General features: G+C 38.2%; 2 protein-coding genes across 4 annotated transcripts in view; one reads left to right on the top strand and one right to left on the bottom strand.

Moving 5' to 3' along the window:
- Positions 1 to 1,974: 1,974 nt before the first annotated feature.
- BROX (BRO1 domain and CAAX motif containing) lies at positions 1,975 to 22,635 on the bottom strand. Of its 3 annotated transcripts, XM_030868362.3 has the most exons (14): positions 22,259 to 22,635; positions 21,579 to 21,641; positions 19,221 to 19,337; positions 16,318 to 16,424; positions 15,883 to 15,979; positions 12,930 to 13,025; positions 11,883 to 11,955; positions 10,783 to 10,888; positions 9,981 to 10,070; positions 8,144 to 8,229; positions 7,226 to 7,307; positions 6,778 to 6,928; positions 5,405 to 5,564; positions 1,975 to 4,411 (listed from the first exon to the last, which is right to left on the bottom strand). In XM_030868362.3, the coding sequence occupies exons 3-14, from the start codon at positions 19,319 to 19,321 to the stop codon at positions 4,325 to 4,327; spliced, it is 1,236 nt and encodes a 411-aa protein (XP_030724222.1). In that variant the 5' UTR covers positions 19,322 to 19,337; positions 21,579 to 21,641; positions 22,259 to 22,635; the 3' UTR covers positions 1,975 to 4,324. The 3 variants fall into 3 exon arrangements, with proteins under 3 accessions (XP_030724222.1, XP_030724223.1, XP_030724219.1); XM_030868363.3 differs by lacking the exon at positions 21,579 to 21,641; XM_030868359.2 differs by lacking the exon at positions 22,259 to 22,635 and having other exon boundaries at positions 21,579 to 21,770.
- AIDA (axin interactor, dorsalization associated) overlaps positions 22,614 to 23,540 on the top strand; it is a 43,738-nt gene continuing 42,811 nt past the window's right edge. Inside the window, exon 1 of the mRNA XM_030868364.3 lies at positions 22,614 to 22,990. Within this exon, the coding sequence (XP_030724224.1) occupies positions 22,881 to 22,990 (110 nt within the window). The 5' untranslated portion in view covers positions 22,614 to 22,880. The remainder of the gene's footprint in view (positions 22,991 to 23,540) is intronic.

Below are 23,540 nucleotides of genomic sequence, written 5' to 3'. Positions count from 1 at the left end.
TAAATGTTAAATCATACCATGTCACTTCTCTACTTAAAACTCTCCAGTGGGTTCTCGTCTCACCCCGAGTAAAAGCCAAAGTCCTTACAATGGCCTACAAGGTTGTAGATCTGGCTCCAGTACTTTTCTGCCTCATTTTGTTCTACTGATACCTTCCCCCTGAGCTGCTCCTGTCTCATTCCAGCCACTGGCCCTCTTACTGCCGTTCCCTGACCACACAGGCTCTCTGCCCTGCAGGGACCTTGTGCGTGCGGTCTGTTCTCTGGATGAGTCTGTCTTCCCTTAGACTTTGTTCCCTCACTTCCTTCAGGTCTTTGGCTCGAGGTCTTCCCGGGGCTCCAGTCGTTCAAAGAACCAGCTGACTTCGTTCACCACCACCACCACTCGACAGCTTACGTCATTGTTTTGTCTCCTTAGTACTTATCAACATTGAACACAATCTATATTTCACTTATCCTGTTTTTGTTTCCCTCTTCCCTTCCTTCTCTGACCCGCCCACCAGCCAGGGTGGAAGGGGTTTTACCTGTGTGCTCCCTGCCTTATTTACCTCCTGCCACTACAGTACCTGACACAGCTGGAACTCAGTATTTAATAAATGAATCATACGGTCAGTTCACTTCAATGGGTGGGGGAAGGTACTACATAATAGATTGGAAAAATAAAGAGAACAGTCTTAAAAAAAAGTTTTTTTTCCCAAATGAACCAGGTTAACAGAACCGGCCCTGGGTAACTACCAAGAGTGCGTCAGCCTTGTTTGCCTGGGCCTGCGGTGCCCCCTCCTCCCTTTCCCTCTTCCCCTGAGGGCGTCTGAAGGCTGAGCCTCTAGTAAAAGCAAGGATGGGACAGCCAAAGCCCCACTTCACAGCTTCACAGGGCAGCATTCACTGCCAGTTTCTCCATGCCGTTTCACCTGAGGAGATGGGCCCACTCCAATTGGTGACTCACCCCAGGCAGGCAGAGTGAGGCATTCTGGGGAGGATATATGTGAAATCTGAATAAACAAACATATGTATAAACAAACCACTGCTCCTCCTTGAGAAATGCTGACAGAACATCACCTGGCTGGACTCTTCTACCTTTATTTTCAGTATTAGACCATAAACATGCACCCAGCCACCAGGGGTAAGAGTGACATTACTGACATGCCTGTCCTATTGGGGTGTTTCTCAACTTTTCCTACATCATAGCAGATGATCTAGGAAATTCATTGTTTGACATTCTGGAGGTGACCAGCCTGGGAGCTCCAGCCACCTTAGGCCCTGCCCAGTCAGCCCCAGAAGGCTGAGATCAACAGCTTGAGGCAAACGACCAGAGAAGCTCTGGACAATATCAAGCCGCTGGGTGATCTAACATTTTCTCTGGGGAGCACTCTTAGAGGGAGCTATGAGCGTACACCCACCTCAAGCACATCACAGTCATCAGATACGCTGAATCGCATAAGTGATAGCTCTGGCCTTTTGGGTAAATACAATCCAACACTGCTTTCTGTTCTATAATTCAGAGTAGGCGCCCCCTCCAGATTAACTATTTTAATCCCTTTAGTTTACTACAAAAACATTTTTTAAAACAAGAATGTAAATTCGAAGCAAATTACTCAAATATCAGATTAAAGTCTTTAGATACAAAAGTATAGTAAACCAAATGACACAAGTTTATTTTTATGCACATACCGAGACAAAAAAAATGCCTCATTTTCTAAAGCATGATTACTCTAGAAGGAAATATTTCTGAATATGATTTTATCTGAGTATATTTATATAGCACTGAAAATGCTACCTCAAAGTTTCCAAAGTAAAAAGTTTTCTGCAGAGTACTGTACAGCAATAATGATAAGGTCTCTAGCTTAGCTCACCACCGTATACAAGACTGCAGCATGCTGGATAATACTGTGAATAAAAATATATGCAGGCTGACTGAAACCCTACTTCAAGATTAAAAGGTGGTAAGTACCAATAAGCATAAGTAGAAACCAAATAGGTCAAGGAACGTTGAGTGTTTAATGAATTCATGTAGCATAAAACAACTGATGCAAATGCATCTGTCATTTTAAAATACAACTGTGAAGAAATATGATTTTACATTGTATTAACCTTGTTACTGGCTTAATAAACATAAAAATATTTATTGAAAAACAAAAATTCCCATGAAATTGGAAGTAGAATCACTTTTATTTTCATAAATAGATAATTCAGTATATTAACAACACTTTTAGCAGGATATATTAGTTGTCATTATCTGGTTTGAACTAAGTATGCAATAGTTAACACAAATAGTTATTACATCTATGACATTCATGCAACTTCTTTACATTTACTCACTTCCCCAAATTTTGAAGATGATTTCAAAGAATATTATATATAATGGGATAGTTAGTCAAAGTGTCACCTTTGCTGAGTCAACAGAATATTTACTATCTGCTTATCTTAAAGTTGCCAATTATTGATTAAATGTAATACCAGTATTTACTGCACTTTACAGAAGCACTGAGCATATTACATGTTTTCATTCCATATATGGAAGTATGACCCATAAAAATGTCAATATGTGAAACTGACACATATTGTGTCAATAAATTTAGCCTAGTTACTAAATTTTCAAATGTGAAAATTTAGTAACTAATAAGCACTTGTTTCTAAAATAAATAGATCTTACAGGCCAAGAGTAATAAGCTCACATCAAGTACGGTTTGAAGTTTTGTCAGTAAAAGGCATAGAGCACAAAAATACAGGGAAATTAAAGTGTTTTTTCTATAAACAACAAAATAAATGTCTGTTCAGTTATTACTCCACTGATTCTGAAAACTGCAGCTTCAAATATTAAATGTTATATAGCAAGGAGTAATTAGCATTTCCATATATATAAAAAAAACCCTCACTGATTCTATGTAGCTTTTTTTCCCATGAGTATAAACTATGATTTATCATTTATTTTAGCACAATATTCAGATAGGTATAATCTATTTTTCATAATGAAATGTTTATTCCTGTCTCAATACTTTATGCAGGTTTTACTTATTTGTCACAGAGTTGCTGTGTGGATTCAAAGGTTTATCTATGTAAGTGCTCAGCACAGTGCCTGGCACAAAGTAAGCTCTCAACATACCCTACTATTACTACTCCTATTATTTGAACCAATCTGTCATTTATAAGAGAAAAATTAGGTGATGCCCCAGGAGAATAATCAAAAGAAGATAAACCTACATGTGTGATTTTTTTTTTATTAAAGTATTATGTATCCACTATTTCCCAGGTTTCTGTATATACTAAACTATTTCAAATATTACAAGGTATTTTTAAGATATACTGTACCTGTTTGCTCTCTAAGTTTCTGCTATGGCCTTTGGCCTAAAGCAATACAATTCTGACAGGATAAGTGTATTAGAAAACTATATAAAAACCATGTACACTGAAATCAGGTTAACAAAGGCATTTTACTCTAACTTCTGTAACAAAGTAGTAGAGATTTACCAGTGTAATTCAGGACAACCGATCTTGTTTAGGCTTAAAGTTCTTTCTTTTCATCATGCATTATTTGACTTCTGCAAAAACATTTTCACTGTCTTTTCACACAAATACTAAGAGCTGTTACCAAGTTCTGTCCCCTAAGTAAAAAATCCATTAGAAAAAAGTACTTTAAAAAATATTGTAGGTTTGCTTACTGAGACTGAAATGAAGTACAGGGCTATCAGCATAAGAGTAAGCTCTTAACTGGTCTCAACATACCTATAAACACTGATTTCTAAGTAAATTATAGATTCTAACATGTATAAGGGATTTGGTATGAAGATTTTTTGATCTTTAACTAAAAGTGATTTTTTTTTCCCCCAACCAGAAAAGGTAACTGACACAGAAGATAACAAGTCAGTTGTGCTACAACTGACATATCGGAGAGGGGTAAAAAACCTTGTCTGTTAAAAGCTGACTCCTGTCATTCTTCTGGTATCAAATGAGAGGAAGGAAAATAAACTTTTTTTTGTGAAGATAGAAAAACACACCTGAAACCACATGATTCTGGCCTGTAGTGTATTAACCTGAAACTTACTACTACCCAGAGTTCAGGAAGAAAAACCCAACCCCCAAATATGCCCTTTAGAGGCACAATAAAAATTTTTCACAGGTTGTCCTGATTAAAAAGGAGTTCGGAAACAAAGCATGAAAACACTTACACTGTGTTAAAAATCAAGAACAAATAAACTGAAGGCAGATTCCCTCTGAATGTACTAAATTAATCTATAGGCTTCAGAGAAATCATTTCAAGAAAGATGAAGTTCCATGGTTTATCTTATCTGGAAGAAAATTCAAAGTGCACACTGTATCAATGTATTTTAGGAGATGTAGCACCCAGTGTCCTTCTGAGGTTTGATATCTGGTTCTTTCATAGGCTTCACCACTTCTTCTGGTTTGGGTTTAGCCTATGGAGAAACAAAAATACAGTGTAAGTACATAAACTAAGATCTGGAAAACAAACACTAGATCTATTCCACTTCAGACTAATATAAAGATGATATACTAAAATACACAGCACGGAGACTAACAAAGCTGTGCCAGAAGCTACATACAAACCAATTCAATTAAAGACATAACAGGAAAGCAACACTTCAGTGAAGATGCAAACCTGATGGGTAGGCAAACGTCAAGCTAATGGTACTCTTACTCTTTCTGAGGAGGGAGAAACTGAGCCATCAACCTGTGCACATGGAACCCTCAAGTTTGAAGATTACTTGTGACAGTAACAGGCTACCTCTTAGGACATTATTTAAGAGGCTGAACAGCATGCAAAAACTGTTATTTTAAGGAATAATGGTTTTAGTATGGGTAGGAAATTATATTAAAAAAAAAATTTCAAGGAAGCAGCTATGGCTACAAAATAATTCCCATCCCTTTTTTCACAGACCCCCTCTCTTTTGGTAGCCAAACCTCAAAATTTCCACTTAACCTACCATTTGGTTTAGTACACTAAGATGTACTTAGATATAAATGAATAAAGCAGTCTAATTTTACCCCTGGATGATGTCACAGAATGTTGAAATCAGGTCAAATCTTCAAATACCATGCACTATGCTGAATCAAAAACAGCATTGCTATAGCAATATAAACATGGATGAGCCATCCTTTTTAGACCTGTCCTCCCACACTCTTCTTAAAGGAGGCTCTGACGAATTGTAAAAAGGCAAGATAATGTGTTGAAAACAACATCACTCAACTATGTAAAAAATCAGAAGACAATTAGCGCCTAGAGGTTTACCTCTGAAAGAGTTCAGATTTTACACCAAGCACTGTAATTAGCTAATTTAACATTTAGACAAATACATGCATCTATTTAAATAGAGGACAATATCAAACTGTGAAGTCTGAATTCTCTTTTGAAATTTTTGTGAATGAATGGAAAAAACCCAATCCCGTACACTGTCATCCTTGGGTCTTTGGGTGAGATCAAAAGCAGCCAATGTTTCTGGTGTCCAGTGCACACTTGTAGGAGGAAATTCGAAAGGTACAGGTTCTACGAGACCATAAACTGCTTTGAGTTCCAGTTGTGGGGCTTCTGTTGGAACTTTTTGAAAGTAACTGCAAAAAGCAATGGAAACAGCAATTCATTCAGTTATTTGTTAACTATTTGAGAGTCTATTTATGTCCAAGACCTTGTGCAAGGAAATGACAATTTAATGATGAATTACATAGAGAACAATTTCCTGTCTCACGTAGTTTACAGATGAGTAGGTGACAAAATCAAGAAACCCTGTCAACAACTGTGCAATGTAACTGAAGCTATGAGGGATGTGGAGTGCTGTGAGAACACAAAAGAGGGGCAATTAAAAGAGGGGCAGATTTGGGGGGGTCAGGGATGCTTTCCAAAGGAAGTGATAAAAGTTCAACTGGGCACGTTCAAGGATGTGAAAGCACAGCATGACCAGATGCAGAATACAAAGGGAAGAATGCAAGACAAAAAGCAGGGACAAAATTAATTCTACAACCTCCATAGGTACTGATCTACAGTTTGAACAACACTGATTTAATAATGGAAAACTGCTTGACAGGCCTAAACAGAACTGACAGAAAATTAATTTCCCTGCTTTATACGTGGCTGAAAAGAGAATGAGATGAGTATGCCAAGAGAAGGTATGTATATATAACACACAGAGAAGGAATGGCAGGGAAACAAAGGTAAGAGAAAGGACAGTAGAAGTGGGCTATATATTAATAATTCATGTTTGAATTTTTAAACCTGCTTTTATATGTTATCATCAAAAGCAAAATAAAAATTAGGTCTAACACAAGTGAATTCTATCACCAATTTAAATAGAAAATTAATGCTCAACTTCAATGCAACTTGATATAAAATGTATGGGAATAGAGACTAACAAACTGTGATATTATTAAAACGATATTATTATTTAAACATTATAAATACGTTCAAACCCCAGTATCTTCGGGGGATTGGTTCTGGGACCCTGGCAGATACCAAAATCCAGAGATGCTTAAGTCCCTTACGTAAAGTGAAGTAGTATTTGCATATAACCTAGGCACATCCTCCCGTAAACTTTAAATCCTCTCTAGGTTACTTGTAATACCTAATAGAATGTAAATGCTATGTAAATAGCTGCTAGCCTGCAGCAAATTGAAGTTTTGCTTTTAAGGACTTTCTAGAATCCCCCCTCCCTGCCCCCCCATATACTTTCAATCTGCGGTTGGCTGAATTCTGGATGTGGAACCCACAGATTACAGAGGGCCAACTGCACATACTATACCGACTACTAAAATCATACTGAGCTGTACTCACATAAATCCATTTTCTCTCTGACATTTTTCAAGGGTGTTCTTCACAAGATTTCCAAGTTTCCTAAAGAACAAGTGTCCTGAAGGTTTGACTGTTGGTCCAGGGCCTTTGGTTTCTCCATATTCTTTGCATAATGCTTCTGCCTTTGCATAAACTGCATGTGAAAGGGATATACAGTCATTTGATTATTGATTATTTATACTAAAAAGGCTATTAATCAGAGATGCTCTTTAACTAGCATAAGAGCACTACCAACAATAGTATAAGGGGTAGGTAGGTATTTTCTACAAGTTCTAGGTTTTCGAAGCACTTTTTTCTTTCCTCCAATTACTTCACTGATTCTCATTCCCTTTCATGAACTCCGCCAACATCTCTTTTTAACTGCCCATTCCCTCTATGATTAAACATTAGTTTTTAAAAGAGGAGTTAATATTCTGGCAGGAATACTTACATTTTTCTGCCTCTTGAAGAGACCTGATTGCTTCACCACATTTATCACTAGCCAACAAAGTCTGACCATGATAACAATAAGCCTGGTAAAAGAAACAAATTTTTATTCATTCTCTCCTCAAATGATGCTTTCCACTATCATCGTTTTCTATATGCATCAGACAAAGAAATGCCTTTGTCCATTGTTTGAAGTATCAATGCAGTCCCTTACATCTCTTTACTTGAATAAGCTTCCCCCCATCTCTGCTGGTATATAAAGTGGAATTACGTCAAGCCTTGAGCCAAACTAGCCTTCTAACCATGGACTGAGAGCAAAAACTATTTGCTGAAACCTGTTTTTAAAATTAGGGCAGAGGGGATAAAGGAGGGAAATTAGTGTGCTAATACAGAGGGAGAAGGAGGAAGGATTTGAGGTTAAAGACTAAACAGGTCTTAAGAAAAATGTTACCAGGCTGGAATAGAACATGCTTATTCTTTAAATGTCTACCATCAATGCAGGGATTGCACATGGTCTCATGCAGTGTGTTTGAAAGCAGATTATAAGGTATAAGAAATCTTATTTATGATTCTTCACCAACCCAGGTGATACACTGTATGGCTAAGTCTTTAGATTAGCATCAGTAAATATCTTTCTCAGTGAACAGGATGAAACGAGAGAATTCTCATGAAGTTTGCAGAAGGTTCCAGCTTAAAAGTGGGTCTGAATCAAACAGTAATTCCATTGCTATAACCCAGCTCTACATCATCTCCTTCCACTCGCTTTACTCCACAATGGCTGTACTGACTATCAGGGAACATTAACTGAGAGCTGTCCATTATCTGTAAAATGCTAACGAAGAGTCAGGCGAGATGACAGAACTGGTGCTCGAGGGGCTGGAGAGACAGTAATTTACATTGTTTCTGGGCTAAAAATACTTACATAAGCTGTGTAGAAACACGTTTTCAAGTGAAGATATTTTCTCCATTTAGCAGAGTATGCAGGCTCCAAACTGGATAAAGCATGATCTAAAGTTACATTTTAAAAAGCAAAATATAATTTCACCCTGATTCACTAGGAGACTTATAGCTTATGTGTTCAGATGCTAAAAGACCATTCAAGTCTAAAACTCAAGCATTTACACTTTAAAAACCTTGCTTTGGGCTTCCCTGGTGGCGCAGTGGTTGGAAGTCTGCCTGCTGATGCAGGGGACATGGGTTCATGCCCCGGTGCGGGAAGATCCCACATGCCGCGGAGTGGCTGGGCCTGTGAGACATGGCCACTGAACCTGCGCGTCCGGAGCCTGTGCTCCGCAGCGGGAGAGGCCACAACAGTGAGAGGTCCGCGTACCACAAAAAAAAAAAACACAAAAAAACACACAAAAAAACCCCTTGCTTTATTTAAAGTGATTTATTTTATTTACTTATTTATTTATTTAGATTTGATGGTTAATGCAATTTAAGTTTGAGATAATGATAAAAATAGCAATGACTAAGAACTTCAAAGTAAATATGAGTACTATTATAGTATCTCTTTCCAACCTTTTTCATAATACAGCAATGCCAAGAATAGTCTAGTCACCCAAGTCAGAAGCAAGGATACTCTCCTAACCCTCATTCACCACCCCATCCCTGCATCTTGTATAAAACACACATGCTCATATATCCTGCCAAACACCTTTTGAATGTATTTCTTCCTCTCCATTTCCTACTCTGCTATCTTTGTCAAAACCTTCATCATTTCTTCCATAGTACTTAGGAAGAAATGATTATAATCTAAGTAGAGTCAGCCTACTACTCCTTCACTAGTAAGCCCATTTCTCATCTTGCAACGATAGGGACCTTTCTTAAATTCAAGTCCAGTCAAGTCAGATTGACTTTACTATACCTTTTAAGGGGTCCCAAATACCTACCGAATGAAGGCCAAACTTCTCAGACAGGCTTACAGACCAATTCATAGCCTCACATATGCACACTTTCGTAACCTTTGCTCCTAGCTCTCATCCTGTTTCAGCTAAAACATGTCTCAGTTCCAGAATGTGCTAAGTTCTTTCTAATCTTTGTACATACTACAGAATGTTCTACTCTTCCCATATGCTAAAGCATCCCAGCAAACCTAGAATTTCTATTTCTATTTCAAAATAAGGCTAAACCACCACCTTCCTCTAGAAAGCCTTCTCTAGCATGCCCAGATCCTTTAGGTTTTTATTTCAACCCTGTAACCACACCTCATTTCATACTATAATAATGTGGTTACATGTTTGTCTCCTTCCCTAGACTGTGCATCTCTATACCCAGCAACTAAAAGAGTAACCATCTGATAAATAGAAACATATGCATGTTTCCTGAATAAGTGACTGAAAAGAATAATACATTAAGGAGAAGATCTGAGTGCTAGTCTCAGCCTCCCACCTGCTAGCAGTTAAATTACAGATTAGTTATGTTAATTCTCTGGATTTCAGTTTCTTGTCTAAATAAGAATAGTAACTACAAGGTTGTTATAAAGACCAAAAACATTTCAAAAGAAAAACAGCTGTTTAATTATTAGATGTAACTGGTTAAAAAGGATAGCATCATCCTTTTCACTAGAAGTTATGGAGCATATTAACCGTGAACAGCTCTAATTCTTTTATTTTCTTTTCAACAAGATTAATAAAATAGTGCAGCTATTACTACAGCTTTGCAAAAGATGAAACAATCTGAGAGTCCTTTTGCTTTGCTTGTTCCCTACTAAGCCAAGAGCTTAATGTGAAAATCTAAAGACTAAAAATAGAACTTACCAGCTTTTTGATAGAAATTGGCTGTTTCATATGCCAGGGCAGCAATTAGTACAGGAGCATGTTTCAGTTCAATTGCTCGAGCAATTGTTACTATAACCAAAACATAATGAAGTGAATGTATGATTAAGTTCACTTGCATTTACCTTAAGCTCAATTATAATAGCAAAAGACAGTCTGATATCTATTCGGGACTTTAATACAGTTTGTTAAAAGTTTTAACATGAAAAGTAAGCTACAGAAAATGCAAACATAAACAAGCAGAAAACACTGAGCTTGTTGGTTCTGATACCACTTCCTTAAATAAATCACTAGCCAATTACTAATCACAGAAAACCCCTACTACAAAATCGCATGATGTAAGAGGAAACAAATACTTTCAGGGCACTGGAGTTTGAAATAAAGAAAAACAAAAGCCAACAAAGTTTCTTTATTGTTTTCACATAAGTCTTCATTTATTTCCTGCCACTGAAAGGCAAAGATTTCAAGGTAAGCCAAACAGTGGAAGCAGAAAAGAAATGAGCAAGGTAGAGTGGGGGGAAAGATGAGTTATAGACTTAATTATGCTGCCAGAAATGGCATGAAATCAAAATCCTCTTAAAAAGAATCATTAAACTGTAAGGCCTTTTCCAGCTAATGAAAAATGAAGGCAAATGCTAAAGGTAAAAATCAATTTTTTTAATTCCTCACTATAAATTTCTCAAATCCTGAAACTCCAGCAATTCCAGCTAATTCTGATTTTTAAAAAAAGAACTAAATGCCAATATAGACTTTCTTAAAAAAAATCTTACAATATTTAAGATACCTTCTTGAGCTTCAGCTTGACATTGGATAATGTAAGCTTCTATGAGTCGTGCCTCTAAATCCCTCCCCTTTTCTGCGGGTGTAATTAATTTTGGGATATGACTTTCCTGAGAGAGAAAGAAAAAAAAAAACAAAGAAGCCAAATTTTATTTTAACTCAGCTGTTAGAAAGAAAACTGAAGTTATGAGATATTCAATTTGGGGTTTTTCAGAAATTTAGGGTACAAACAAAGTGTAAAATGGAGCAATGTTAAGCTTACAGAGAATAAAAGTTCCTGTACACTAAAACTTTTAAAGCTTCTGATAAATTTTTGTAAAAATAAGAAATTCAAGAGCAAAATTTGGGTCATAATAAATTGCTTAGATATGCAAGTCATATTCTCAACTTAGAAAATGTTTAACTGAAACGGAAACCAAATTTCCCTTTTGCATGACAGCCGAAACTGTTCATTCACATTAATAATAGCAGATATAAAGAAGACTACAGTTCTGTAGCTCACTCAGGATCACAGCTTTTTCATCACTGTAAAACTATCTTATCATGAGAAAATGCAACACTGGCCTCCAGGAGCCTTCAGTAAATAGTAGTTTAATTAGAATGGGGTGGGGGTAATTCTGGTTGGAAAATACGTTAGTCTTTCCCCTAATTCTCATCACATCTCCAAGCAATTTAATGTAATTAGTGTGTACTGATTGCCCCGCTGGCATTTTCAATAAAATACAGAGAATATACTCAGAAAATCTGGTTTTGCAGAATCATGATGGCTCCTGGCAACTGCTGCATACAGCAAGGGAAATGCTCAGAACTATCAATTTTTGTGCTTTGGTTTCTCTCATCTTTTCAGAAGAGACTGAAAAATAAGCAGTGAAGTACCACTTGCATCGTCTAATTGTAAAATTCACTGATGATTTTCTGAAGTGGAAACACTTAATATTCTGTAATTGGCTGCACTCATCAACAAGGTACTTAACATAAGGAAAACAGAACACATACTAGTTCTTTCTACATGATGAAATAATTCCTTCACCCCACCCCGCAAAGAATTAAATAAAAATTATTCAAGAATTAAAGCATTAAGAATATATATTATTATTATTTTACCTTTAAATGTTTAAAAATCCCAGCTGCAATTTTTAAGCTTCGATGGACTTCTTTTGCTTCATCCTCTGTTATGCTGAAAGATAGTGGTTACATTAGTTACAGGATGAATCCCGTTTCTGGTATTAAAACCAACAACTAATACATTCTCATAAATCCACAGAAGTTAGTCATTTTTGTTTTTCACTACGTTTTCTTCTTTTTGACACTTAAGAAACTAACAAATGCACATGAAAAATATCCAAAGAGAAGATACTACAAGTGAAAAAGAGAGCTCCTGTTTAGGGGTCTGGACAAAGCCTTCTTGTTTTTCCTTCCAGATAATCTTCTGTGCATAAACAAGCATAAAAATTAATATACATTTAATGCATGCACATACTTAAAAAACACATACATACACAATATTCACCACTCTGCTCTTGTTTTAATCACCTAAATTACTTCAGAGACAATTTTACATCAGCACATAGAATTCAACTCCATTCTTAAATGGCTGCATATTATTCCCATGTTCAGGCGCATCACAGTTGGTAGTTGCCAGTTTCATATTGCTAATATCCAATTGTACTATTATAAAAACTGTATCTCATTTTATTTCACAGTTCCTTAATCCTTCAAAACATCTTTCACAAACTTATAAGGCTTTGTATTTTTCCGTGAATTGCCTGTTTAGTTTCGATTTGTTGATCTTTCCCTGTTGATTTGTAAAAGTATTATAAAAACAATTTGTCACATGCACTGCAATTTTTTTGACCAATCTGTCATTTGTTTTCTAACTTTGTTTATGGTACTTTATGTGGTCAAATAGTCAACCCTTTTCTTGGTTTGGGGTTTTATTCAGAAAGACCACCCCCATGACAAGATTATTAAAAATTTTTTCCCTTTTAACAGTGGGCTCCATAATTCTGATACTTAAAATATTAACTTTATGAGGCAACCTTACATTTATTAGAAGTGATACTTTTTATCAGTAGCCTAGACTTTTTAATAATGAAGCTCCATACGTTTGAAAAATAATAATATGCACATAACCCTTCCCTTTTAACTTACTTTTCTTTGCCAGCCAGTCTTGAAGCATATTTGGTATACCATAAAGCTACATTAAATCCCATGGAAATTAATTCAAAAACAGCATCCTGCTGGGCACTAGAATTATAAACATGATCGTTAAGTACTGTCAATGACTGAGACATCTCTATATGAAGCCTGCTATACATCTTACACAAAATCATAAAGAGCTAAATGCTAACTGAAAAAATGAAGAGTTCTTGTGTTTAATATAGGTTGGGAGGTAAGACACAAGCACACACACACACACAATTAACACTGAATGACTAAAAATAATGGTCCACAATGTACTTCATAATAGTAAACACGAGAATAGTAGTTCCCAAAGATTACAGTACGTTGAATAGTTTTAAAAATACAGATTACTGGAACTTATCCCACAAAGAAAGTCTGGGAAGTGCCCAGAATCTGCATTTTTAACAAGTATCCAGTTGATTCTGGAGCAGGTGATTCTTACACCACATTTTAAGAAAATGGATTTCAGAGGAGAGATCATTTCAGGCTAGAATGGTTAAAGAAGGCTTAATGGTATAAACAGAGTTTGAATTGTGCCTTGAAAGATGGCTAGAAGGGAAGCAGAAGGACATCCCAGATGAGGGAATGATGCTGTTAACGCACAAGAAAGGATAAAGATTTTTCTGGTGGCAGTAACCCAACTAGCTTGATTGAAGTTGCCAGTTCATAGAGAGAAATCGAGGAGCAGGAGAGCAAAAAGCCAAGCTGATGTGAAACTGTAGAAGATTCTGAATGCCAAGCCAATTGGTATACTACAAAGAAAAAGGTCTCAAAAATAAGTGTATTTTATATCTTGTTTCCTTCAGATTCTATAACTAAACATGACACAAAGATGGCAAAAAGCTCACAAAGCAAATAATATTTTTATTCACTGTTGTTCTGATGAGACCCTGAAAATTCTTTATACACATTATCTCACTTATCTCAAATGATGAAGTAAAAAACCTGAAGTAATACCCTTATTACACATATAATACTAATAAAGATACAGAAAAATTACCCAAAGGGAAGAAACGAGAATCATGATTCTGCTTTGTATTTTTTATTTAATTGCTGCCTCCATCTTAGAAGGAACAGAGACATGGAAACTTTTTAGATTAAAAAAAAAAGATTTGTTACAAAACATGTAATTAAAAAATACCTTATAAACTATCCTGTTTAATATACATTATAACATACAAAAATATGACAGTTATGAACAAACTTCTTAAAACAGTTGACCATGCCAAAAAAATTTAATGCATAGTTTAACGGCTTATTCTTTCCAGCACTGGGAACTTTCCAATGAATTACATCTACTAATTACATCTAGTAATTCTAGTAATGGTGATCTAAGAGGCATATCTAATTTATAACTTTATCTTTAAATAATAAGATAGTTTTGCTAATTTTTATGGGGTCTCATGAATAGCTCTCTCCTGTTTACCCTTCGTTTATTTCAATCCGCCTTGCTCCCAAACACTCCATTTCTATTGTACCACATCTAGGTAGTAGTTAAGAGTGTATACAGTTGAAAAAACATTTTTCAGAAGATATACTCACAGCACACTTTTCATTGTGTAAGTAGCAATCAAGGATTAAATAACTTAAAAATCTCGGATGTACTGAATACTCAACATTATAACTTAAGGCCTTTACCACATAATTCTTCACTGTCTCATAAAGCTATGCTGAGAAATGCTGTCACAAGGAATGAAAATTTAGCATGGTGGGGAAAACTGCCAAATTTATGTAATACAAAACACTTTAGAATCTGCCAAAGTTTTGTAATGTAACAATGGTAGAGGTTTGATTCTTTAAAAAAAGTTTTTAAGGAAAATATTCCTTAATTTTAGATGAAGTACAAAGGGGTACATAAAGCAAAACAGAAAATGAAGACTTACTTGGAAAACCTTGGTATCCCAGAATATTAAAATTTGGAAAGGACCCACAGTCCACAACTTCCTACCCAATTTGTGAATTCTATTATATACAATATTCCCAAGGAAGGAAGGAAGGAAACTAACATTTATTGAATGTCTATTAATGCCTGGCATTATATCAGCCCCTTAATACAAAATTTCCTATTTTGTTCCTCACAAAAGCCCTATACCTGTAACCCCAACATACAGTTGAGGAAGCAGATGTTCACACAGGAGAAGCTCTGAGGCTGATCTACGTGTGTATGAATCCAAAGTCCACACTCCTTCCACTGTAATGCCTGCCCTGGTTGTTTGCCAATCCCCATTTCCTTCCCTTCTGATTTTATAAAATGGTTAATTCTAAAGCAAATTGAGATAAAGATATATAACTATTTAAATAACCCAATGGTGTTTAAAAAAAAAAAGTAGTTAAAAATTTAGCACCATTATGATTGGTTTCCTGTTATAATTAGATCTAACTAGTTTCAAGTGAATGATGAGAAAGTTCTGAGGGGAAGTTTTTAAAAAGAGCAGAAACAGTGAAATTAGGAAGAAAAACAAATACAGTACTGTCAGTCAAAAGAGTATGGAACTGGGGTGGAACTGGGGAGAATGAAAGAAGGAGACTAACCAGAGACATCTGAACTATCCATCAGAAAAGGAAAGTAGTGGATAAAGCAAAGTTCTGCTCTGCTTGGATGGAGGCAAAGACCAAAATTTAGGTTTGGGTTTCAAATTCCCAAACCATTCTTTGTGTGTTATTAAAAGTCAAGGCTGCTCAATCTAGTTAACGTTTATATTGATTATCTCAAAAATGATTTGGTCCAGAAGAAACAAATTCTGTTTGTACTTAATAGACTGCATTAGGAGTTTAGGTCAAAAGTTTTATATTAATTTCCTGATTAGGCAAAATGCTGATCAGACTTACATTTTACTTCTTCCACACAGAGGCTACGAGTTAATCACTAGCTAAACAGTTACAAAAATGGCTTGTATTTAGTACTGTTGGTGCTGCTTACCTTGGAACCTGTCCCTGTAATGTATCAGTCCACTTGAAATTTTGAATATATCGTAACTTGCTTTCTTGGGTAGATTCATCCAACGAGTTAATGAAACCTATAAAAAGGTAGAAAACATTTTCAGTTTTACAGGAAATATCACGTGTCTGTTTAGAACATTTTTCGGAGAATGACTTTTTCAGATACCCGAATGAAACTCCCAGCCCCTCTATACCCTTCTCCTAAGGTAACATAATATGAAATATGCACACATTTAATTTTCAAAATGTTAGAAAGACCACATACTACCTTTACATTCTCACATTTCTGATACTCAAGCATACTGAAGAATATAACCTAGAAGACTAAACTATTCAAATCTGAAAAGTCTAAGAATCAAATATGAACTTCTACATAGTTGACTTTTAAAAACTTAAATTGATTTAAATAACTAACCTTGTAAAAGTGAAAAATATGAATCTGCTGCATTCTTCATCATTTGTGGATTACAGTTCAAATCAGTGAACAATTCAAGCAGTCGTGCTCTAGATGATCTCAAGTCACTTAAATGAGACAGAAAGAGTAATGTTAAGTAAGCTGTATTACAATGAATCTACGTAAAAGTGGCTTAAAAGTTTCAACTGTAAAAGCTTAAACACACACACACACACACACACACACACACACACACCCCTTCCTCTAAGATATTACTAAGTATACAGGAATGAATTTAATTGGACTAACACTGGAGGTAAGCGAAATTTCCAGTAACAGTTGTTTTAAAAGTTGTACTAAAATAAACTCAGTCCAACTAAAGGAACAAATCATGAATACAATTATATAATAAAGATACACAGCAAGTTTTAATTTTAAAAAATCAAACTAACACAAGCTTTTAACACAGGAGGAAAGAATTATGAATGAGTAAATTAATCTGACCAGTTCACAATAGAAGTTTTTTGAAAAATGGAAATTTAACATTTGTACATAATTTTAGTATCCCCTTACAATGTCAAAATTTGACATTATGTCAAAATGTACTTAAGTACAAAACCATATTTTAAAATTGCATTCTATAATACAACACACACACAAACATGCAAAAACACGTGACCACTAGTCATTTTAAAACTGTTCCCTCATCTCCATTCTCCTTTGCTTCTCTGCAGCAATAAATGTTGCAGACATTTATTGTTTCTTTCTCAAAATTCTTTTCTCCCTTGATTCCAATAACGCCAAATTTTCCAGATTCTCCTCTCATCTCTAAAAGTTCCTTCTCTATTTTCTTCCATGTCCCCTTCATATTCCCACCTCCAGCAATGTTCAGTCTTTGGCTTTCTGCTCTTCTCTCCTCTGAGGTCTCATCTACGAGTATAACTACATCTAATCTAGATTTACATTATCAGCTCTAACTTGGTCCTGTTCCAGTTACACATGTTCTTTCAGAAGGCAACTTGCTTAAATAGGGATCCAGAAATCATATTACATGGACCATGACTAAAGACAATTGGGTGTAAATGACTAAAGACTAAATTTAAATTGTAAGCACGAAGACAGTAGGAACTGTATACCCAGAACTTAGTGTCTGGGATAAAGCACAGACTCAAATTTCTGTGTCGAGTGAAGTAATACTAACATTTCAAATATTTTAAGATTTAGAAGGACTGTAAGTAGCACTGATGCTTACAAAGGAGCACAAACTTAAACCTGAATGGTCTAGATGGAATATTTATTGGTACCAGCTCTAAGGAGGCTGATTCCAAGAAAGTATATAGTAACAACTATATACAGCTGACCCAAAATGGGATGGGCTACCTTATGAATCTGTCATTGTTGAGTTATTTAATTAAAAGCTGGGAGGGGTAATTCTTGGACTCGGAAAAAAATCTGAATTTTTTTCCTTTTGGCCATGCCACGCAACATGCAGGATCTTAGTTCCCCAACCAGGGATTGAACCCGGGCCCCCTGCATTGGAAGCGCAGAGTCTTAACCACTGGACTGCCAGGGAAGTCCCCAGAATTTGAATCCTTAAGGCCTATTCTAGACTCGAATACTTTGCTAGCTATTTCCAAGTAGGCATTCAATCATCACCTGCAAACCAACTTGTGCAAAATTATATTCATATTAGAATGACAGAATTCGAGAAAAGTGTACCTTAGAAGTATCTAATTTAGGTTATTAATTTTACAGATGAGTAATTTTACAGATGAGTAATTAGTAAGAGACTTGCCCAATGCTACAGATAAAACAGTTAAGCTGGGACCAATGTCTAGGATTAGGGGTTGGCAAAGTACAACCTGTAACTTGTTTTTATACGGCCCACAGGTTAATTTTGCAAAAATGAACAAAGAAGAATATCCAATAGTGACTGTGTGTAGCCCACAAAGCCTAAAATATATACTATTTAGCCCTTTACAGAAAAAGTTTGCTGACCCCTGGTCTAGATCAACCTTTTACTCCAATTACTTCTTTTCACAAAAAGTAGCAATTCTCTTGGTTTTCCTTTACTGGTACCACCAATGTCTTGATCATCTAGGTTCTGTATCTCATAGACTAAATGAATCCTTTTCAACTTTCCAGAGCAAATGAGACATCTGGCCAGTTGATGCCTCCTTCGAAATCTCTCTTGCATCTATCTCTTTTGTGCCAGTTAAACTGCTCTACTCATACTCCCTAGAACAAAGGTTTACCTAACAGAAATGACTTTCTCCTCTCCATTCTTACTATCTTAAGTCAGGGGTCAGCAAAGGACCTGAAGATAAATATTCTAGGCCTAGTAGGTCATAAAGTCTCCCCTGGGAATACTCAATCTTACTGTAGAGAGGAAAGGCAGCCATAGACAATATGTAAATAAGTGGGGGGGGGCGCTATGTTCTAATAAAAACTTATCTTTATGAAAACAATCACTGGGCCAATCTGCAGGACACAGTCTGGCAACCCCTGATGTAAGCCATACAATGCATTTAAACCCCAGCTCAAGTCCTCTGTGCTACTGAACACTCTGAAGGCTATTTCAGGTCATAGGGACCTCTCCCTGCTCAGGACTCAATTAATTTACTCTCTGGCCAATGAACAATATCCATATATGACTTTGTGGAGTCTCTTGTACTGTTGTAACATATAGCTTAACTCTTTTAATTGTGACTGTTTAGCCTCTCTGGGACTCACTCACTGACCTAAACTTGAGGACCCAGTTTAAATAATCTATGACTTAACTTTTCACATGTCATTTGTAAGTTTATAAGGAGTCTAAGGTTAGGGACAGTGTATTACATACTTCTGCACTGTGCATGACCCTAAAAAAGTACCTCGTATCCATGGGGGGCTCAATCAGTACTTGTGAAGACTGACAAACTTACCTGCAAATTTTTGAAGCAGCAGGGCCAGTGACTACGCCATAATAGTTAAAAGGGACAGGAGCTGTGGCTTTTAATGGGTTCCTATGAAACCAATGTGTCATTCTCTCCAGGTGTTTCCTATTGACAAAAAACAAATGTATAAAAATTAAACATAAAACATTTAATAAGCAGTGTAAATCATATTAAAATATTTTTTAAAGTAAAAGTTGAAAATTACTACAGGATATATACATTTTAATATAAAACATATATAAAACAGACATATACATAAATAAAATGCTTCACTGCCATACATCAATCTCTTTTTAACTGTTTATAGCAGCCTATGCTTAGATCAGGCCTATAAAAAAAACAGCATTTGTAAATGTGCTCACAGTAACTGCAATGCTGAAGATACTGGAGCAGTAATGTTTAAACTTTAATGTGTATAAAAATCACGTCAGGGCAGGAGGTGGGGGCTTCTTGTTAAAATGCAAGTTCTAATTCAACAGTCTGGGGTAGGACCTGAGACGCTGATGCTGCTGGTCCCCAAACTACACTTTTGAGGAGCGGAGTACTTGACTTTGGTTGGACAGCTGCAAATGAGAAGGGCACAGGAGCAGAGGAACGTGATTCCGAAAGAGGTTTAAATGGTGACCCTTATTTAGACTGCTAAGATTACTTGACAGAAATAGGTTTTACATTAACTGTATCTCCCACATGATATTGCTGATGCCAACTGATTGGCTGTAGCATGTGTTCTATAATAAATATACTTTCCACAGAATAGCTAATAAGAATCAATATTTTCATGATAAAAAACCCCACATGAAATCTATCCTTAAAATGGTAAAAAAATGGCTTAATTATGAACATATTTAGCATGTGTAACTGAAAAAACCTCAGGTAGAGTTGGAGTTGGGACAGGCCTGTAGGGGGGGCTCTCAGGTCCCGCTAGGAGACCTCAGTTAACAGGAGAGAAGTAAACCTACATCTCTGACAGGAAGGTACCTCTAGGTTACTATCAGAAGGAAGAAGAAAACTTCTCTCCATCCATGGCAGCTCAGCCAGTCAGACTGTAGCAGGCCAACCAATGAGAAGCCTCCATACTCTGGACTCCCAGGTTCCTCCAATGGACTCTCTGGTTATTACAGCCCCTCCCAACTCTCCTCTTTTCCCTATAAAAGCATGCTCCCCTTGCTTGTTCTCTATATTTGCTTATGGTCACCCATCTTTGCATATCACTGATGGTGATTTCTCTTCTAGTCCCGAATAAACTCAGTTTAGTTGGTTAAAAAAAATAATAATAATATCTATCCTTAGAACATACTTGTGGTTGACAAGGGGGAGGGCAGGTAGGGGAGGGAAGGACTGGGAGTTTGGGATTAGCAGATGCAAACTAGTATATACAGGATGGATAAACAACAGAATCCTACTGTATAGCAGGAACTATATTCAATATCCTGTGACAAACCATAATGAAAAAGAATATAAAAAGAATGTATATATGCATAACTGAGTCACTTTGCTGTACAGGAGAAATTAAACACTGTAAATCAACTATACTTCAATAAATTAAAAAGAAAATGTCTATCCTTAAAACCCAAAACATTTAAAAAACTACCTAAGTGAAATGCCAACTTAAAAAAATTAAGTTCCACACCTTTCAGGTTAAAAAAGAAACGAAAAAAGGAGTGTGTCACTTGCTTAAAAGTCCTTGGGAAGATACCGAAGATAATACAGGAAGGTGTAGTTGAAGACTTAAATATGGCAATTAGATTTCGGGAAGTGGGAGACAAAATCGGTAAGATTTAATTAATTTGAAAGCATTATATACAATGTTGTCCATGGATTTTTCTTATCGGTGAAAAAAACGTGGGCTGCACAGTGTAAAAAATATCTACTTTATGCACCTCCCTTACCATATTTATTCATGGCAAAACCGACTTTGGAGAGCACCAGCTATTTAAGGATGAGGAAACGCACTGTGTATTCAATGAAAAATTGAGCAAGTTCATTTGAGTAACTCAAAACATTTAACAAGTCCTTCAAAAATATATAACCTTCTAAATATCATCCACGTAAATCTCCTTTATAACCTAAATAAACTAATACTGCATCTCTGTGCATATAAACCAAGCCTCCCAGAGATAATGGCACACAATACACTTGACCGTGACAAATTTTCCACAAATACTCTTTTAAGGCGGCCTCCCACGTCCTGGATGAAAATGTCTTAAGTTCTGCATATCTTTACTTCAGGACCGAAGACGGTAAGTACCGTGTTCTCTACCCCTCCCTACCCAATCTGTCCGGTCAGAGACCCGCACTCCAGTTTTCAAGAATTCGAAGGGCGGGGTAAAAGGACGACACACCCACCTGCAGGTGCAAGGAAGGGTGCCGTTGAAGCCACCAGCACAACAGTCGGATCGAGGCTGCCACCTAAGCCGAGGCCACAGGAAGAGTCCGATTACCGACAAGGGTTCCCCACTCCGGAGACCCTGGGTCCCGCGACGAACCTACCGCCCCCGAGCTCCCGACGTCCACTTCCTGTTTACCACCCAGCCTCTTCCTCCCGGGCCCCGTCCGGTTTAACGCCGTTAAGACCTTGCGCAGGCGCACAGCTTAGCGTGCTCCTCCTGAACAGGCATTTTCGTGGAAAGCCGATACTATCTACCCGGGAGAGGCGGGCAGAAGGTGCTTAAACAAACTCCTATGTAGCCATAAGACCCTCCCCCCGCCCCCAACCGCTAGTGGAGACGCGGGCAAGGCGATTCAGTGAATATAGCTGTTAATACCATTGATTCGTGGGGCTAATGTGAATTTCTTTCTCTCGTTTGTTCCAAGGCACTTTTTACACAGGTTCCATAGACTCCCGGATAGTGGTCCCCTCAAATCTCCTTCTAGTGCCTTGAAACACTTGAAGGAGACTTTTGAGGACCACTATCCGAGAGTCTATGGAACCTGTGTAAAAACCTTGACCCTATTGCTTGGGACTCCGGGGAGACAACAGGGGTAGGGATAGTACTGGGAAACGCCCATCCTCATGACATACTTACCGGATTTCTCGATGTCTGTACAGCACCCCTCCAGAGGGAAGAAAGGCAGTGTCCGAGTCCGCAAACGAGAAAGGGAGGGAGTCGCAGAGCCCGGATTACCGAACTTGAGCGACGGAAACCAGGCCTGCGGGAGCCGATCACGTGGTCAGGGCGGCCATGACAGCTACCGAGGCGGCAGTGCGCGCCGCTCTTGGGTTGAGGCTGCCGCGTTGTCGCAGTCCCCTTAAAACACTCCGTTCCTCAGCCCTTTCTTAGATATTCCTCCACAGTCTTCCCTCTTGAGCTACGGTCTCCTCCAGAGACAAAGAGGAGAGATGGCCAGGCCTCCCACCCCGAGGAAGAATGCCTCAATAACAATGGCGGCCGCTCGGTGGAGCGGGGCGGCCTCAACCTAACACGAGGCGGGCCTCGGGGGCGGAGCCTCGGCGGGGCGGCCGCTTCAGAGCCGCAAAGTTTGGCTGTGGCGGCAAATGGGCTTGGGCGGCTCCTTGGCGGGTGGTGGCGGTGGCCGTAGCGGTTCCTCTTGGCCCTGTTAATGTCGGGGCCAGGCCCGGGGAGGATGGCGCCCTAGAGCCCGGCCTTGCTGGGGTAGGGGCGGGAGGGGACGGGGTGGGGACCGGCCATGTCGGAGGTGACCCGAAGTCTGCTGCAGCGCTGGGGCGCCAGTTTTAGGAGAGGCGCCGACTTCGACTCTTGGGGCCAGCTGGTGGAGGCGATAGACGAGTATCAGATGTGAGTGACTAACCGCGGGAGCGGGCCAGACCGGCTCCAGTCGGCCGCCTCCCGCTTCTTTCTGTCGGTGTCTCTCATCACTGTATCTGCAGTCCAGGCTTCTCAGGGTGGGGCCCCGCAGGCGCTGGGGCTGAGATCCCACTGGCCCTGGAGACCAAGGTCCAGTCTCTGGGGTTTTTCGCTCTCCGCCTCAGCAGGGCCAGTTCCGTGCAACAGGTAGCCCTTCTTTCCTGGGGCGCCAGCCCATTCAGGCTACCTACTGAGTTCCTTGCCACCGTCTCATGGGTCCCCCGCTCTGCAGTCAGTTTCCTTTTCCCCTCTCCTCCGCCTCTCTCAGGTTGCCGCCCCTCAGTTTCTCTTTTAGAATCTCGGAAGAATACTTGTGTGTTCTCCGCCCACGTCCCCGGGATGAGGGGCCTCGCTCTGTGTACTGTGCCTTCCTCCTCCCCTGTGTAGGGCAGGAGGGAACTGGTGGCGATTGAGGGGAGGGGAGGGGGTGCCCCCCAGGAGGCAGCGAGGCCGGAGGTATCTCCTCAGCCCAAAGAAAGGT

Source organism: Globicephala melas, chromosome 1, assembly GCF_963455315.2.
Source record: "Globicephala melas chromosome 1, mGloMel1.2, whole genome shotgun sequence".
Classification (NCBI taxonomy): Eukaryota; Metazoa; Chordata; class Mammalia; order Artiodactyla; family Delphinidae; genus Globicephala; species Globicephala melas.
The sequence above is the reverse complement of the archived record's forward strand: the minus strand, read 5'-3'. Positions and strand labels throughout refer to the sequence as shown.

Excerpts from the sequence above, each read along its gene's own strand:
- BROX (XM_030868362.3), bottom strand. The coding sequence starts at position 19,321 with ATGACACATTGGTTTCATAGGAACCCATTAAAAGCCACAGCTCCTGTC. Across the intron at positions 10,889-11,882 it reads GGATTTTTAAACATTTAAAG|GAAAGTCATATCCCAAAATT; the intron begins GTAAAATAATAA and ends TTTCTCTCTCAG. Across the intron at positions 5,565-6,777 it reads CAGAGAGAAAATGGATTTAT|TTACTTTCAAAAAGTTCCAA; the intron begins GTGAGTACAGCT and ends TGCTTTTTGCAG.